The 19,858-nt window shown below is 31.2% G+C and overlaps 1 protein-coding gene across 1 annotated transcript in view; it reads left to right on the forward strand.

Moving 5' to 3' along the window:
- Ncam2 (neural cell adhesion molecule 2) overlaps nt 1–19,858 on the forward strand; it is a 319,248-nt gene that overhangs the window by 267,139 nt on the left and 32,251 nt on the right. Inside the window, exon 15 of the mRNA XM_055617845.1 lies at nt 7,324–7,504. Within this exon, the coding sequence (XP_055473820.1) occupies nt 7,324–7,504 (181 nt within the window). The remainder of the gene's footprint in view (nt 1–7,323; nt 7,505–19,858) is intronic.

Raw genomic sequence — 19,858 nt, forward strand, 5'->3', positions numbered from 1 at the left:
AGATGTGGAAAGTCGTCGGGGATGATATGTTTAATGTGTTCTTGAATTCGGTTTGTGAGTATTTTATGGAACCAAAATACCTGGATCCAGGAGGGCCTGCAGTTACTGATACTACAACCAAGAACAAGGCATGGAGAGAACCTAGACCCCCTGATCAAAGGAAGCCCACTGGCTGCTCAGTTTCCAAGCTGGTTCTCTAGTAAGGAATACAGGGCTATCTCTGACATGAACTCAGTGGCATGCTCTTTGATCACCTCCCCCTAGGGGATGCAGCCTTGCCAGGCCAGGGAAGAAGATGATGCAGCCAACCCTGATGAGACCTGGTAGGCTAAGGACAAATAGAAGAGGAAGAAGACCTCACTTATCAGGAAATCAAAGAGAGCTGTTTAGTTACTGTGCAGTTGAATCTACCCTCATTATATCAAATTGTATTTTAAAATAAAACGCTACCAAACATAATTTCATTTATACAAACAGACTTTTATCTATTATGGACATATAAGGTGGAGTGTAAAATGCCTAATGCCTAAACTGGTGATCAGACTTCAAAGAATAAAGGTGACTGACTCCAAGCCTGATGACCAGAGTTCAATCTTCATAACACGTATACTATAAGAAGGTAATCAATTGTAAAATTTTCCTCTGATTTCTCTATGAGCAACTTGATACACCAATAACCATACACATACACAAGACAAATATATTTTTAAAGGTATACAAGATTTTTCTATAGATTTCTCCATATAAGATGACTTACACAGTAGTCTGATTCACAAAAACCAGCAACTGCTTGAAATGTTAGCAACATTCATTTTATTATTCTAGTATTTGTCATATATATTTGAAAAACAGAACAATATTTTGTCTTGTAGAACATTGGGGTTTAAGAATTCTGTTACCCCATGTAGCATACTTCACATCATTGGTTCCCACTCGCTGGAGTGCTGCTAGTATCAGGCCCAGGCATGGCTGACGACAAACTGTTTCATTTATTAACACTCCATCTATTTAGAGCCAATTATTGTCACAGAAGTAGAATACTAAGAATTTGGATTTTCACCTATACATCTATGTGCTTATTTCAGTTTTTATTAAAAAACAAAGTTATCTCCAACTGAAACCCATTTACAAAGAGAAAGTTAGCCCTCTCCAATGGAGCCTCACTAGAGACATTCACCACACTTACAGGCCTAAGCCTAGCAGTAGATAGCCAATAAAATTTGAAAATGTTATTTTTGTAGATTTTTCCCTCTCATATCGCTTTGGTGATTTTTATCTGAACTGGTATTTGCTTATATGATTTTGTTTTGACTTTGTAGTTTTAAATGTTTTGATTTTATGTGTTTGTATATGTGTTTCTTATACTTTCTCTTTGTTATTCCATTTCTATTCTGATTTGTTTGCTCTTTTATTTGACTGTTTTCCAAAAAGGAAGAAAGAGAAGGAATGGAATTTGGTAGGTGGTGAGGTGAGGATTATCTGGGAGATATTGGGTGAAGGAAAAACCTTGATCAGAATATAGTGTATGAAAATATATTTTCAATAAAAAATGAAAAGGGAAATTATCTAAGATTATTACTTATTTATCTCTCTATGTTCATTTAATATTTTTAACCATATTTTTAGAATGGATCTTCTCTAACTAGCATAAATATGTACTGGAGTATACAATTGTCAACCATAATGATGAAATTAATAATAATTTTCTAGAGATTCTAGTTTAGAAAATGGTCATCAATATTCTGCAATTGAAAATACTTAATCATCAATATATATCAATTTATGAAGGCATGATTTATCCATTTCTGTCTTTTGTCATATCAATCATCAAATATGAACATAAAAAGTCATGGAGGTGGAAAAAATAAGGAGAGAAAGGGGGTTAGATATAATTATTTATCATGATATTATGAAATTCCCAATAACAAAGGAAAATTATAATGGGATACTGAATATATGAATATTTATCTTAAATATTGTCTATTTCCCTCTACTATGTATTCACCTTCTTCCTGTCAATCTAATATAATAGTTTCTCCTTGTCAATGCCTTTTAGCCAAGTGACAATTATAAGCTTCCCAATAAAAGATTCCCTTTGTGTTGATCATGGTAACATACAGCAGTAATCTCAGTAATTTGAAGGATGAAGAGGGAAGTTCACACATTATAGGATGACCTGAACAAGATAGGGATCTATATTTCCCTATAAATAAAACAACAAATTTGGTTAAATTTGTCTAGTATATCACATTATTGTTTTGTTGTCATCATTCACGTCCAATTTCCATCTCACCATTTCCAAACTATTAGAGGATTTGTTCTTAACTCCATACTGGAGGTGACTGTTAATTCAAATATAACTATACCTGACTACTAATTACTTATACATTACATCTCATGGTCTCCAGTACAGGGAGCACTATTTTAATGATAGAATTCCAGTCTTTTATTACAAGTTTTGCAAAACAATTGTTTGCTGCCCTTATGTTATTTTAGAAGAATATTGTTTACCATTCATTAATATTCATTTTACAATTAACCAAACATAGAGCATATTTTCTAACATCTCTTTGAAGGAACAATAGACAGTAGAGAATTTGTGTTTCCTGACAGAGTACAGAACCAATAGTATAAGAATCATGATCATAAAATCTTCAATATATAAAAAATAAAAATAAATATTGTATAAATACAAAAACAAAAACTATGAAAGCATTAATGAACAAACATAATGTGCCTATGGAGATTGTGCCAACCCTGATTTGTTAGGCTACTACAACAGCAACAGCTTGTGTACTCCGAATTTGTATCCACATAAGGATTTCTGAGGATATTAAAACCTCTGTTCTTTTTTGAAAATACACTGCTGCCCATCTGCTTGTTTCTCAGGACTCATGAATCCCCGTAGTGAAGCTATGTTCAATGTAGCCTCACACTATATTAGCTCATATTAACCATGTAATTAATTAGTGCTTTTGGGGCATGTTCAGAAATTCCTACAAGGTATTTGATCGTTCACATTTTCATTACCATGTGTTTCTTTTTCCTTCCCTGTGTCAGTTTCTTTGTGTCATGTCATGTCTTGCTGAGAATTAATTGTATCAGTGCTGTAGGAAAAAAAATAGCTGAGATAATCAAGAAACTTGTAAAAGTGAAGAGAGTTTCAGAACAAATACCTTAGACTCCAACATTTCTGAGAAGATAACAATCAGTCAAATACCTTAATATACAAATGACAAGAGATGCTAAAAATCATGATCAGAAAATGTAGTTAAAGTGGCCACATTTAAATAGCATACAAATAAATTTAGTGATCTTTTTCCATATTAGGATTCCTGATATGAACATTTCTATCTTGCAAGATGGTGTAATAATTTGTTAATGTCTACCATAGCCTTAGAGGACCCATGTAAATTTTTATTACATTATGCCCATGTGTCTTTTAATTTAGAAAAAGTGAACAGCACATCCAAGCAAAGGCACTACAACCAACTTTATTGGTTATTTGCAAAAGCTGATAAAACTATTTGCTTATTCGGCCATGTACGTCTTATAAGACCATTTGTTCTACAGGATGCAGTCTCCATTTAAGGGACGTTGCACTCATTGGAGGATATTCTGTTCTCCAAAGATTTACTCTTACTGCAACACAAGTTGTCTGAGAGTACAAGGGCATGATTTTTCTCTGAGCATTCAGTCTTGTGAACCGATGAGAAGAGTCAATATTTTGCAGCCCTGTTTTTAAGCATTTTAAGTGTTTTAAGTACCTCTTACCACTAAAATGTTCACTAGATTTCTTCGTTTAGCTAAACTTTCAACTGTGCTGTACATGGAAACAGAATAACTGAGACCACATATTCCTTATGTACCACCTGCTGTCTACTGGGCAGGCGAATATATGCCTTTAATTTTACTTTTACTGAGTTAAGACAAGATTGTAGATATTTTTAAAGAGAATAATTATGTGTAGCTTATGAACCAGAAAACACACATTATTCTAAGTTACACTGTTGTAAAGTACATTGTTTGTTCACTCACCCATTAAGAACACAGAACAGAATGTTTTAGAAAAGACCTAGAGGATTAAAAACAGGGTTCAAAGTCTCTATGGACACTTTAGGGGAGTTAAAATTTATAACAATAACACTATGAAAACAAGTTAAGTTATTTGATTATAAATACAAGTCTATTACTCTAAGAAAGTAGATGAGGAAATGCAAGATGCTATTTTATGTATTTTTATATGTATTTGTAGTATTAATGTGGCTACATAAAATTGAATTTTTTCATGAATTTGTGAGTTATTCACAGATTTCTCTCTAAATTGGTAGTTGCAAAAAGATCATAACTATTTCATAGTGTTGGCATGTTAAATCTTTCCTAACTTAAGAAGAACTGAATAAAATTGGTTGCTTAAAATAGATGTTAGGAAGGTACTTTGGGAACAGCAGCACTGGTTAGGGCACACATTATTAAGTCTTAATTGACCTTATTAATCTATTGGAATCTGGATATGTATAATAATATCCAAATGGATCAGATAAACATACTTTATTAAATAGTCTTAAGTTAGTGAATAAAGGAAACTGAGTTTTGATTATTAAGGAAAATATTTTCTAGTAATAGGATGTGTATTAAAATATATTACCTCCAAAGTATATTAGCATGTATATTGAAATGTATTTAAATACATCAATATATAAATATTTTGAAATATTTCAAATGGTAGTTATGAATATTAAAGAATAAGAAACATTTGGGCATTTTTTTCATTATTATTGTTGTTGTTGTTATTATATTTACAATTTATTCACTTTGTTATCCCAGTAGTAGTCCCCTCTCTAGTTGTCTTCTCCTCCCTCTCTTCCTTCCTTATCTCTTTTCTCTAGTCCACTGATAGGGTGGTCCTCCTCGCCTACTGTCTGACCCTAGCCTATCAGGTCCCATCAGGACTGCCTTGGTCCTCTTCCTCTGTGGGCTGGCGAGGTGGCCCTACCAGAGAGAAGCGATCAAGCAGCAGGCAACCTATTTATGTCAGAGACTGCCTCTTCTCCTTTTATTAGGGAACATACATGGAGACTGAGCATCTTCTCTAGGATCCTTGTTGTTTAGCTTCTTTGGGTCTGTAGGTTTCAGTAACTTTATCCTATGTTATATGGCTAATATCCACTTATAAGTGAGTATATGTCATACTTAATTATTAAAAAAAGGAAATCACGAAATTTGCAGGCAAAGAAATGGAACAATTTATTTTTCTTATTCTTTATGCTATCAAAGAAGAAGATAAGTTTTATTTATCTTAGTATTGATATTATAAAATAGGCACTTTGCCTAAATAAACTAATATAACTATGAACCAACCTGTTTACTCAAGTTATTTATTTACAAATAATCCTGTAATTGGGAGGTATCAGAACTGGTGGCAAGTATTTATACATTCAAAGTAGCAAATAGAAAACTTAATTTTCAGGAATTCTGATTACTTCTGTAAGGACATACGTACAGTGAGTAAACAGATCATGTGAGCAAGAAATCCTAGATATCGACAATTGCTTTCTAATCATATGAATCGTAAGTCATAGATTCCAGAAGTTAGACAAACCCAAATGCATATTTGTATTATGATCTTGAGTGTTTTGACTCTCATTTTATATAATATTGTGTTGGCTATTGTTACTACAAAGTCTTAAGAAAGGTAAAGAGTTACTTGTTGTTCAGAATGAGGGCATCAAGAATATCCTTTACACTCACAAAACATAGTCCTTTATGTAGAACAGAGGCAGTAATCCCCTAAGTATTTACATTACTATGGGCAATGTTACTGAAGTTCTGCCTTAACTGTCACATGGTCTTCTTATTTCTTTAAAAAAAAAAAAAAAAAAAGGTTGATAGGTTGATACAAGTTTTACTCAGCCACCATAACTATTTTTAAAAGAACCTACTCTTCACTGTTTAATTGGCATATTAGTAATAGTCCTACTCAGCAAATCATCTCATTAAGCTACCTAGAGGGACACTTTGCCACCAGTTATCTTAAATCATTCCCTGGGCACTCTTGTTCTATAAATTAGGCAGTCTACATGTGCATAATTGAGATTCTCCTGCCTCCAGGAGTATTTGGTAACACCCACTTTAATTTTTTTCTATTCCCTAGGAGTAGCAGTTAGGGGATTAAAATACCTCCTTGTCTTACGTTGAATGGAAAATGAAGTTGATTTCTGTGGGAGAACTGCCACTCCTCTCGCCGTTTATATTACCAGCGTAAAGTGACATAAGGTTTTAATATACTACATTAAGGCTGTAAGGGCTGGAGAGATGGCTCAGCGGTTAAGAGCAATGTCTGTTCTTCCAAAGAATCCAGGTTGAATTCCCAGCGTCCACATGGCAGCTCACAACTGTCTGAAATGCCAGTTCCAAGGGATCTGACACTTTCATACTAGTGCACATAAAATAAAATTAAATAAATTATAAAAAAAGGATTTTAAGGAATTAAAAGTTACATGATTAGTAATTCAGAAGAAACTATGTTTGAATTTCAATTATAGAATGTTAAAAAATTAGAAACTTTAGATAAAAGTGTTAAAATGCCATAATTTATATTTTTGGACAGTTTTGGAGTCATACACAAAATAAGGAGGTATTTGAAGAACAACATTTGCCCTGGAATAATCTAGATATCAGCTGACATAATCTAAGGTTTTCATATGTGACTTTCCTCAAATATAAAGTAAATATCATGTGTAGCCCCAGATAAGAGTTTCATAGACTATCCTTAATTATTTGGTTCATGCCACAGACAAAAGATAATTCAAATATCAACAGCTTTATGTGTCTCTTGTCTTTATACTACCGAAACATAAGTAAAAATAAGTTTAAAAATTAAAACAAGGACTAGAAAATTGTCGCAGTGGTTATGATACTAACTACCTTTGCAGAGGACCAAGGTTTAGTGACCAACACAGTTATTTTCAGGCTCACAATTTTCAGGTAACTGCAATTATATAATATCTAATGCCCTCTTCTAAACACAGGTAGGTATACATGTGAACAAAGTTTGTGCATGAAAATAAAAAATAAAATTAAATAAGTTGAATTTTACTACCCCATAATTAATTTGCAAAATCATCAGTCATTGGCTAATGTATTGATGCTTATGTAGACAAATATCACAAATGAAACTTTATTCATTATGTTAGTAAATTCACTTATCTATCAATTTCTTGAAAATTGAGGTAATAAAACTATTTACGTCATTCCAAAATATTTAAAATATAACCTTTATATTGCAATATTTACCTAAAGTTCCTTTCTGTACTTCCACAGAAAGACAAGGAAGATCAGTGGCTGGAGAAGAAGGTCCAGGGAAACAAAGACCACATTATTTTGGAGCATCTGCAGTGGACAATGGGCTATGAAGTGCAAATCACAGCTGCCAACAGACTGGGGTATTCTGAGCCCACCGTATATGAGTTCAGCATGCCCCCAAAGCCCAACATTATTAAAGGTAAGCACCTGTGCTATATCTTACTGACAATAAAAATTAAACTAGATGAGCAGAAATGTCATTTTTATGCTCTAGTCCTGATTATTGTTGCATGTCCTAATGAAGTTTCATAGTTCTTCTTAACATGGGATTTTTTTTTTTAAAGAAAATGTTTTGCTATCTAGAGCAGTAGCATTGAGTTGGGGGTGATAAACAGAGGAAGAGAACTAAAGGTAAGAAAGACAGATGAAAATGCACCTGTAAAAAAATTGGGGAAGATTAGAAGAAACATTTTTCATAGACTTCTTTGCCAATGACCTGGAACATGTTTTCCAGTTCTGGCTGGTTTGTCCACAGCAGAAGATAGGCTTACCCATGCTTGACCAAGGAAGTTGACTTTGGAAGAGGCAGAAGAGCTTAAAATTCAGTTTTGTAAAGAGCTAGAGCTGGAGTTCCAAAGAGGGTCAAATATATCAGAGAAGTTTTAATGTTTTTATTACAAACAAATCTGTGATCTCTATGGCAGGTATATTTTTTTTCATTGCACATTAATATACTAATGAAATTACCATGTTATTAAAGTTCTTTTCAGATATAGTCTATGAAGACAATAAAGCTAGGACATATACCATTTCAAAATAATATTCAGTTTTGTTAGTTGGAGATTACCATATTTCTCAAGTTTTAGTATTTTTTGTTTTATGGATACAAGTTATATATATGTATCATATATTAATATATTTTATGATTTATGTGATGAGAACAAAAATATTCATTCATAAAAATATGGCCTATTTCACTTGTAACATAGTATCATTATTAGAACATAATATTTTTCAACTGAGAAAAAAAGTCACACTGGTTGTATTATTTACCTTATAATTTTAAGGTGACAACAATATATTTTTTAATATGCTAGTCTTGTAAAGTTGAATGAAGTCTGATATAATTAATCTTTCTTTGAATTACATTATAGTGATTATAATATTTAAAAGAAATTGAACTTGTAACTGAGCATTGCTAATATTTATTCACAAATACTTCAAACTGTATATTTTTTTTAGTTTTGAAATTTGGAAGTTAGGGTCCTCCTGAAATATTATGGATATCTTCTGTTGTTATTCTTTTATAAATTTGAAAAGTACCCCTGTAATATCACATTATATTCTTGGAATTTTGGCAGGGAAGAGCTACTCATTTTACAGATGTGACTTTAAGAAGTTAAAATTTTGTTAACTCTGTGTCCCAGCTGTAACTAATAAGAAAAATAAAATTAAAAAAAGAAGTTAAAATTTATTCACCTCAATTGCACTTGATATATATATATATATATATATATATATATATATATATATATATATATATGCATATGTATATGCATAAATTTTTCCCAAGGGATATGATTGATTTTTCTACATAAACGTGGTTGGATATAGTATCATGTATCAATTAATTTGTCCTTGCAAATTTGAAATACCAATAACCTCTTCTACAATGACATTATGTTTGTGGTAATCACATTCTTTGCATGTCTCCTAAACGTGAATTATGTAGAATCTCAAACTGAATCAATGTAGCTGACAAAGGACTCCCAAGCTTGTTCAACCTCCTGAATTCTCATATTTGTTAAAATAGGAAAATGAAATTACGATTGGCTTTAGTCAGCCATTCTCCATAATTTCAAACAAAATCTAAGTGCTTTATAAACAAAAAGGAAGATTTATGGAAAGTAATAAGTAAGAGTTTTAGTAGGTGTAAACACACAGTTACATCACCATAAAGAGATGGTAATATAATTTTTTATAAAAACTAAGTGAAAGGAGCCTTACTTTTCTCAAAATAGTAATGATAAATATTTAAGAGGAAAATGGAAATTTTATCACACTATGTGGTAAACGCACCATATTATCATATTGTACCTCAAATCTACTTATGTGGCCTATCAAAAATAATACCCTATGAAGCATAAGGTAGAGAAGTAATAATGATGATGCATTATTATATCCAAAATAAAATTTAGCCATGTGACTATTGTTGTGCTCACAGAATTCCAGACATAAAATGTGAGTAAATAGCCTATAAATATAAACTATTAGCATCTTAATTATATGAGTGTATATTCAAGACACTGATCAAGAAATAAAATTGAACACTCATTCTAAAAGTATTTTTAATTTTATTTTGGAAACTTGCCATCTAATATACAAAAGAGAGATGGAAAATGGAGAAAAGTGTAGTTTTATTTCAAGTCTTTGTGGAGTATTAGAATACATTCATTTTTCTATAATAACATTTGTATTAAAGTTCTAATTTTGACAAGTACTTAGATGAGGACCAAAGATTCACCTGTGCAAATAATGGAACAAACAATAATGATCACAGAGTAGTACAGGACTCAGACTCTGGCTAGCCCAGCAGTGAGTGAACACAGGATGAAGTTTGCAGAGAACATGCTGACATCAAGATATTTAGGAAAGAATCACTAGTTATGTCACTGAAATATGATAATGAAATGTTTCCCACAGGAGAATCTTTCCAAATTTACCCGAAGTGGTTAACTTCTAAATATGTATATAATGTGGGAGAAGTCAGTGATACAAGTGCTTGTTTCCTTAGAAAATAGAAAAACAAACAGAAAAAAAAAGAGCATCTGAAAGAGAATTGGGACATGTTCTCAGGAGAATCAAATGGAGGGAACTGTATCTCAGTAGGTAATAAAAACCACGGGAAGAGGGACTGCCTCTGACATAATCTGATTGGCCTGCTCGTTGATCACTTCCCCCTGAGGGGGGAGCAGCCTTACCAGGCCACAGTAGAGGACAATGCAGCCACTTTTGATGAGAACTGATAGACTAAGATCAGAAAGAAGGAGAGGAGGACCTCCCCTATCAGTGGACTTGGGGAGTGGCATGCATGCAGAAAGGCGAGGGAGGGTGGGATCGGCAGGGGAGGAGGGAGGGGCTTATGGGGGGGATACAAAATGAATAAAGTGTAATTAATAAAAAAAATTGAAAAAAAAAGAAAAAAAAACACGTAATTAACTATTGCAGATCTTAAAGAACTGTTAGAAAAAAGTTAGCATATACCATTATATGTATATAGTGTAGTCATTATATATCTTGCATTTACATAATTAAGTACGAGTGATGAGACAACATATATTCTTGAGTAAAGATCATAGAAGGAAGGAAAGGGAAAGCCTCACCTTCAGCCATGCTCTGAGGGGAAACTCACAAGACCTTTCTATTAGACTAAAGTAGATAGATCAGACGGCTATTCGTTTCTTTGAAAGCACCTTTTCTTTAAGTGAATAATTTTGTTGTCCAATTTTGTTTAGAGAATGATGGCTATAAAGTTTGATATTTATGAAGCATGTAATGTCAAATTATTAATTAGTTATGCATGTTACAAATGAGGTAAACATTGACTTGGAAATTTATATTATAAGGCTGTGAGAATTAACAGGTGAGTAGATTTTGTGGCTTAGTAGTGATAAACCCACTCAAAAACAGTATCTAAATTCCCTAAAGAGCTTCTGTTTGTAATATTCCTTGAGATTTTCTCAGCTATAGAAGGGTGCTTAAGGGGTTTGTCTTGGTTGCTGAAGAATCCAAGAACTGTAATAAAGGAAGAAAGAAACATGTATTTTCACCATTCACCTACCCCAATCCAAATTAAGGTCCCCCAGAATTATTGGAGAAACATAAATGTCTTGAGAGTTAGAATATGGCATTATGTGCTAAAGTACACTTACAATGCGTGAAATGCTTTGGGGAAACTGAACCAAAAAACACATGTCATTGCATGCCGCTTTGCCAATATGATTCCGAGAGAGACTAATCAGAAATGGTTTACAAGTGTCAGACACAACTACAAGGCTTATTTCCCCTCTTTGATAATACTTATAAGAAGCTTGCCTGTTCACGTGGGTAGAAAAAATGGAAATCACAAGAAAGACATTCAATGTGGAAAAAGTTGGACTGTTTCATATCTGAAGTAATAAGTTCCTAATCATAGGGTAGAAACAAACAAACATACCTGCCAAGCTGTCTTAGAAGAGGAGCAGTCCTGTTAGGCCACAGAGGAGGACTTTGCAGCCAGCCCTGAAGATACCTGATAAAACAGGGTCAAATGAAAGGGGAGGAGGTCCTCCCCTATCAATGGACATGGAAAGAAGCAGGGAAGAGACCAGGGTGGGAATGTGGGGTTGGGGAGGGAATGAGGGAGCGGGATACAGCTGGGACACAGTTAACAAAATGTAACTAAAAAGAAAAATAAAATTTAAAAAAAAAAGGTAGATGACTTCATTCTCCACTGTGAAATGGGAAGAAAGTCAATGTATCCAAGTAGAAAAAAAATGAAAAGGAAATTATAGTACAAAAGTCGAATAAAGTATTTTTTTAATTTAGTAATTGAATCCAGTGCTTGACATGGCCTACTGAGCCAAAGGAACGGCATGCTTTTGTAGGCTACGTATTGGTCACTTAGTATCCTGAGGTAATTGTCAAGGTTGTGATGATAAAGAATCTGGAAGCATTTAAATACATAATATTCAGCAGAGTTAAATTATATTTTCCATAGAATTTAAAAATGAACTTCATGTATAAAATACATGAGTATTTAAAAATCACAACTCATATGATTCTTTCCCCAGTTTTAAATAAAAGATAAATTTATGATTATATCTGAAATGTTATTTATAAGAGAAAGGTAAATGTGTTTAAGACAGAAAATATATAAATTTTAAAGTTTATATTGATTAATTTTTGTATATTATATATTATAATATGTCTAAGTAAATATACTGATATTTTGGTCATAAATCTCATTACTCATATGCATTAATCGTACTTCCAACATGTGCTACATCCATAGTGCAGATGTCATTGTTTTGATTAAATTGTTACTCTGTAATAATGTGCTTATATTATATAGTCTTTTGAAGTTTTTTCTGTTTATATATCTTGGTGGACATCATATTCTACTCTATGATACTGATTTAAAATTTTGTTTTGAAATTATGCTTGATTTTGATTAAGGTTAAGCTTATTTTGAAAGTTACTTCATTTTGTTTACAGAACTATAAAACATTCAAAATGAACTATGTATCTTGAGATTTCAGGGAGCCAATTTCATTGTACCATAATATATAAATGAACAAACTATTGGATATTCCTTTTAAATTTAATGTTACAAAATGATTCAAATGCTATATGCAGACATAGGGGTTATTAAAATGAGTTTGACTTATTAGTGTTATAATTTTAATAAATAATTATAATACAATTTTTCTGAATTGAATAAATATAATACAGAGAATTATCAGACATCAATAGAGGTTGTGAAATATTGCACAAATAGTTTTATCTTCTAACACGTTTATTGGTACTTCCATTTGAACAGAGAATTTTCATCAATTGTTTTTGTTGTTGTTTTTTATTTGCCTTTGAAGTGAAGTCCTATATGATTTTTGTCTCATTATTATTGGAGCAAAATTAAGTTAAGATATATTAAAAATTAATACTAGAGGAATTCTCCCATGGGAAGACATACAATGCAGACATATTCTTCAGTTTGTATAGTCTGAAGAAAATTGAATCACTGCTAAGAAAGTATAACTAATATTTTTAGTAAATTTCTATGATCATGGACCATAAAAGTGATATTTCTATGAATTATCAAGTAATATTATTTGTGTGGTTTCACTCTAACTCAAAGAAACACAATCATAGATAAATAAAAAAGATCAGAAAAGAGAAAATTCATTTGAATAGCAAATAAAAATGCCCTTTTTCTGATCCTTTTTCTCAAATAAATACATTTTGAGACATCAAGATCAAATTGACGAGGTGGAACTTGATTTTAGCTTTCAGAATTTTTCAGTATAGTCAAAATGCTTATGCTACAATCCCACAATATTAATTTTTAACACATAAAAAATTATAAATTATGGTTATGGCCATTAATTTTAAAATAATTTGTGAAGATATTCATCAATACGTAGAAGTGGCAGTAGACAATTGACAGATTTCTTCTTCTATGCCTATGTAACATTCACTTGCATATTACAGTAATTTACATATTTCAAATTTTAATCATTGGTATTAAATATGAATGTTAATGACTTATGGTAAGAGTACTGTGGAATGTTACAGGCTTATGTGTAATGTGCTTCTATGAATGTTCTAATTCACGTTGAGATGACGACTAACTTTTTCCTTATCAGTTTTCATGTTCAACATATAGTGATATTTTTTTCACTTTACTATTAACAAAAATAATATCTGAGCACACTAGAATGAAACCTTATTGAAATTTGTCCTCACATAAATTTTGCTTTAGAGAAATTATTTTCAAAGGCATTTAATATGATGTTTTAATCTGTGTCTTATGTCAGAGAAATTTTCTTCTAGGTAAATGTTAATGGCTATGTAAATATTTCATTAATTTTTTTCTATTTCTTTTTTTCCTACTATTGTTTTTCTCCTTTATTTTATTTTCATTTTTAAACTTTTATTATTTTATTTATTTTCTTGTGTTCTATATTCCAAAACAATTTTATCAACAGATAATTGCTGTGATGCGAATAAAGGTGAAAATGGAAGCCATTCATGGCAGCTGAATGCTGCTAGGTTTTCTCTCATTATAGCCATGAGTTTGTCTTGCTTGTTTGATGTTAATATGTTCTAAGGCACTCCCTGAACAGAGATAAGCAAAAGATAGCAACTGGCTAATCAACAATTATAATAAAAAATTTTTGTAGCCTAATCTGTTTACACAATTAGCTTTCCCCTATTTTCACCAATTCGTCTAATTTTACCTTGATAACATGGAAGAAACAACGCAGAAGGAAATTCCAGAAGGACTTTTTTCTTTCAACTTCTTTTTCAGTAACAATGCTTCACTCCAGAGACTTTTATTTTGCGAAGTAGACTTTGTTATATACAGTTACCTTCTACATTGAACTTATGCATTTTCTATAGCAAGTCCTGTTTTCATTTGATTAGTTTACAAATATAATTCAACATCTATCCATCAATGTAAAACGTGAATTGTTGGTTTATAAAATTGTGAAACATTCCATAATCCTTTAAAGCTGTTAAATGAAAGTTTTTGGTTTTGTCAACATTTCTAAAATTTTATAGTTTCTACCATTTATATGAAACACAAACTTGATACCTTAATATTTGAGATACATATATAGTTTACTCTGCCTTCTGTAATTTAAGATAAACAGTGTCTGATGAAACAAAAGTGAATCAATTTTCTTCTTTTAAATTTGAAAATCCAATTAAAATTTTCTTAGTGAAAAGTCCTCTCTATCATTGTCCAGATCTAGTAAATTTAATCTCAGTTCCGGTGATATTTTGGTCAGGATCCAAGTGCTGCAAATCTAACACCCTATGCTTGTATGTATTGCATTTTTCTGAACTCCAGACAGTCCTGTCTGTGCAAGCATCAGAATGAGAAATGACTATTTTAGGCATTACTTTACTGAAAATAAAATAAGAAAAAGAGGCTGTTGAATTCAGATTTAAAAAAAAAAAAGTTCAATTGGAAGAAATGCACAAAGAATGGTGTCATTTTCTCCAGTTTCAGTTATTTGAAAATGAAAAGAAGGTGATGTTAGCTATCAACCACATCCTAAAAAGTAATGCTCACTACTTACGCCAATTTGGAACACATACACATACACATACACACACACACACACACACACACACACACACACACACACACACACACCACAGTTTATAAAGACAAACTTTCAGTCCTTACTTGATAAATCAAAAAACTAAATTTCAACTTTCAAGATTCAACAACCAAAATCAAGCCTTCAGCTTCTCTGAAAGACTGACTGTACTTACTTTGTTGATACCCAAACATATCATTTATTATGTGAGGTCCAAAGTGATTACATATGCATTAATAATCAGTTGTATTTTTATTTATAATTTAGAACATCCTTGCTTTCAACTATTGCTTTTGTCTTGTAGTTTGCAAAATAATCTGCGAAATGACTCATTGAAAAATATTTTTCCTCTTTTCTGAAACATAACCAAAAATTCTAATTCATCCAGAAACTGAATATCTGGGGAAATATCTTTAATTTTTTTTTGTAATATAACAGAAACCATGTTTTTCTAATTAGATACCTATTAGTGGATTTGCATTAGAGTTCTTGATACTTCACTTAGGAGATGATATGGTCATTATTGATGAGGAAAAAATCTTGACAGTGAAGGAAATTCAGGTAAAACGCTTCTAAGCATTTTCCCCATTCTTTAGTCCATGACTCAATCCTAGTAAGTGAAAGATTACCATGAAAAAAAAAAAAGTCACGTGTTATTTAACCTAACTTGACATCACAAAACACGAAATACATGATTAGTCAATCATATGTGTTTGATTTTTAAGTTTATATCCCATAACAGCATTCTAAAAGTGATACGATGAGCCACTCAGCCTCACAGATAGAAATGATTCCATGAGAATTTTACAGAAATTAAAAATAATTCTTGTGTGCTTTGCTGTTTTTCTACATAACTGGAAGGCACCAAATACCTAACAATGAAGTTATTCCATTGCACCAAGGGACCCCAGAAATTACACGCTGATTGATGCAGAAAGGAATTGGCAAGGTTCTTGTTGCTAAGTTATGGCTTTTATTGTCAAGCTTCATTAATGTGTGAAAACATCAACCTTACCACTACATCCATTTTTCTACTTAGCATTACTCAATGAATATCTGCAATGTGATTCTTGGTTAAAAAAAAAATCTTGTACTTCTTAGTTTCTAACACCTACTTTTCTCCTGTTTGTTTTTAAACTTCAGTTATTGAAGGATTAGGAATGTGTGCATTGAGGCGAATGTACTATTAGTTATTATAGGTATTTAGAGATTTTTGATCTAACAATATGTCTGTCATGACTCCCCTGTTTCAGTAGTAAGTATCACAGTGAGGGAGCTAAGTGGATCTGCTTATGCATGCCATGTTATCTGTGTATGTGTGATGTCTTTTCATTCATTTGAGAATGTCTCCATTTTCTCTTCTCAATTCTAGCATAGTAACTCTGGCATCTACTCTCAGTAGACTCTTTCCTAATAAAAATGTAACAATTATTTATTAGGTCACTGTATGGCCTGAAATAGATGGCTAGGCTGTAGCAATAGGTTCTTCCCTACAAAATGACTTCTCAGAAAAAATGTCATTCCAAATTCTCCACTTTATAATCTATGGATTTTATATAACTAAACATAATTTTATGAAATCCATGTTTAGGCTCTTTCAAGACCTGTGAGGGTAAATATAAGTATATTATTAACCAACAATAACAATTTTGATATTTTAATGGCTTTATCCTTTTTTATTTTTCTTTTCATAATTTAAACATTTAAGAGTTTAATTAGTTATATTTCAGTAAACTTTGAGCTTTAAATTCTTATTTCTAATGTGTTCTTTATGTAAGTATAATTAGTTTTAGTTCTACTTATATGTAATAAATGCATTCACAAATTTTATTTTATAAGTCTTAAAACATTCACCTTTATGCTTTAAGTTAATTATTTAAAAGGATGTATATGACTATACAAGTTGTATAAATGAAATTAGCTTGATAACTGCCATTCATTAATTCAAATACTGTGTAACACTGCCCATATATTAGGATTAATTTATATTTAAATAAATGTGTGAAACCTTTCAGTGAATCTTCTGTATTTTAATCTAACTATTCTTTGAATTTATCAAGGCATATTGTGCATCAAAGTTTTGTCATATACAATTGAATCAGGATGGACATTTTTTTATATACGAACATTTAAGCATGATATAATCACCAAGAACCAATAATTTGACAGTTTAAGATGACTAACAATAGATCAATAGAAAACAATGTCTTAATCTTATTTTCAAGAATAATGTTCAGCATTATATTTGGGGACATCTCTTTTCAGTGAAAACAGGAGAAATATTCCTGGTGACACAATACTTGTTAAAAATTCCAAAGTTGTTTTAAAAGTGCAAGTCATTAAATTTTTCATTTTGTTGTAATGTTAGAAATATCAAGAGTTCTAGAATGACAGTGATAGTAATAACTACCATCAAGCATAATTATCCGACATAATGACACCTGAATAAATAAATAAGCATACATAGAAGTAAATGGCTAAATAACTTGCCGTTTTTTAGGTATTTTGTGATGGTTGATTTCAGTGGTGCATGATGCTCTGGCTTTTAACAGTTTCAATGAGTCTGGTTAAGTAACCTTTCTCTCCTCAAAAACCTCTTCTTTATAATCATGCCACCATCTTTAGAAACTCTTTACCACTCCTGCCATTTATTCTTTTTTTATGTGAAGGAATAAGTATATTTCCTGTACATTGTTTTCTGTTAAACATACATAGAATCAATTTCTTGCCCCTGTAGTTACAGAAAAATATAACATAAAATATTAAGTCAATGCATTTAACAGATTGCTCACATTTGCCTTTCACGTGAGGGAATATATAACAGTTCCAGATTTGATTATGAAATCAATTTAAATTGCAATCCAATGCCTATATAAATTATGTCATGAATAAAATAGAAAGTTAATTTCACTACAGAAGATTTTCTAATACGAAGTTTACTACTTACCTAAAGTAAAAAATAGTATTTCTATTTTTTTCATTGAATGCTTTTCCCAATAACGAATAAATCAGATTATTATTTTAAAATTACATTTTACGTTTTCACAGATGACAATAGGCACATTTAGTTTAAAACTAATTTATATGTACCATAGTAAGACAATTATGGCTTCCATATAAAGCTTTAGTTTACAGAATTTAATTTTGTTACATCTACGATGACATACTGAGTAAAATTAACATGCATATATTGAATCTCCTCCAACTCACAGTTACTAACTTTTAACCCTAAAATATTTGTTATGAAATGCTTCATATGTAAAGTGATTATTTTATAAAATCATTCTATCAGAATTTCTTGAAATGGAAGAAAAACAACTTTGAAGAGGTGTAAAAGTGCACGTTTAATTAAAGTGTGTTGTACGTGTTTTGGAGGCACTCAGATCTTTGATGACATCTTCTGTAGGTTAATATTCATCTTATCTATTGTAAAATACAGTCATGAATTCATCCACATACACCTACATTTCACTCTAATATTAAATAAAATTGGTTGTTTTATATCTATTGGTCAGTTTCTCAATTTATGTATATTTAATATGTATTATTTATCACTTTGCTTTAAGGAGAACAATAAAAAGTTAGAAGTTATGAAAGTTGTGTAATTTTAAAATACAGCATCATTTAAAAATTATACTTGATTCCATTTAATTTTATGTGTGTACGAAAAGGGCAATGTGAACTCCTGGTTCTTTCAAGAGAAATAAACTAAAATTTACTGCTTTAAATAACATCCACAATTCACTTATTTATAACTTCTATCAAATTTTTCATTGCCCTTATGTATAATTTTTATACTTAAAACTGACTATTTTGATCATCTTAATTGCATTTCTTTTCATCGCAGATTATTTTATTGAAAATATGTACGTGTTGTAAATGTATTGTCTTTGGTATCATCTCTTATTTAACACCTCCCATATATTATCCAGCGCAATGTGTAATCCTGTGCATGTGTTCCATGGTGGATTAAATGTCATTTTATTTTATGTATCTCTGTCTCCTCCATTGTTGTAATAAAGAAAACTGAGGAAAATCTTGTTATATGTGTTTTCTTTATTACTGTTACAGACTTCCTGTCCTTTTGTGTGTTTTCATTGTTAACTTGGTCAAAATCAAACTCTGCACAATTTTGATAGTAGTCAAGAGCTAGTGACAAACTTTTTTCAGTGAGTGGTTTCAATACTGAAATAACTACTATAATACCATTAAAAAGGTAACTTTATAAAATAATTTAAAAACAGTACCCAACTTTGTTCATGATACACAGTGTCTTCATGTTACATTTGTTATTGTTATAATGTACTCATGAAACTTAGTCACTCCTCAGAGGTCTAAATAATCACAGGATATTTTTAGTAAACCACACAAGTGGAGAACTAATTGCAGTTAATCCAGTCTTAGTAATTTCTGTTACCAATCAAAGTTCATAAAAGAACATAAAATATCTGATGTAAATTTTCTCATTTATTTCCCCTTTTTCAATATAATAATTTATGCTACTAAAGAAATACCATGAGACTATAATTGTAAAAACCATAAACATTCTCTGCTCATCTGTAGACAAAGTAAAAATAAAAGCCTTTTGTTTATGAATAAGAATATACCACAAAGGCATGAAAAGCTTGTATTTTTTTAATACAAACTCAAAAAACAGAGAATAAATCAAGTAACACATTCAA

The sequence above is a fragment of the Psammomys obesus genome, unplaced genomic scaffold (genome assembly GCF_907164565.1).
Source record: "Psammomys obesus unplaced genomic scaffold, mPsaObe1.curated_primary_1811, whole genome shotgun sequence".
In the NCBI taxonomy this organism is placed as follows: domain Eukaryota; kingdom Metazoa; phylum Chordata; class Mammalia; order Rodentia; family Muridae; genus Psammomys; species Psammomys obesus.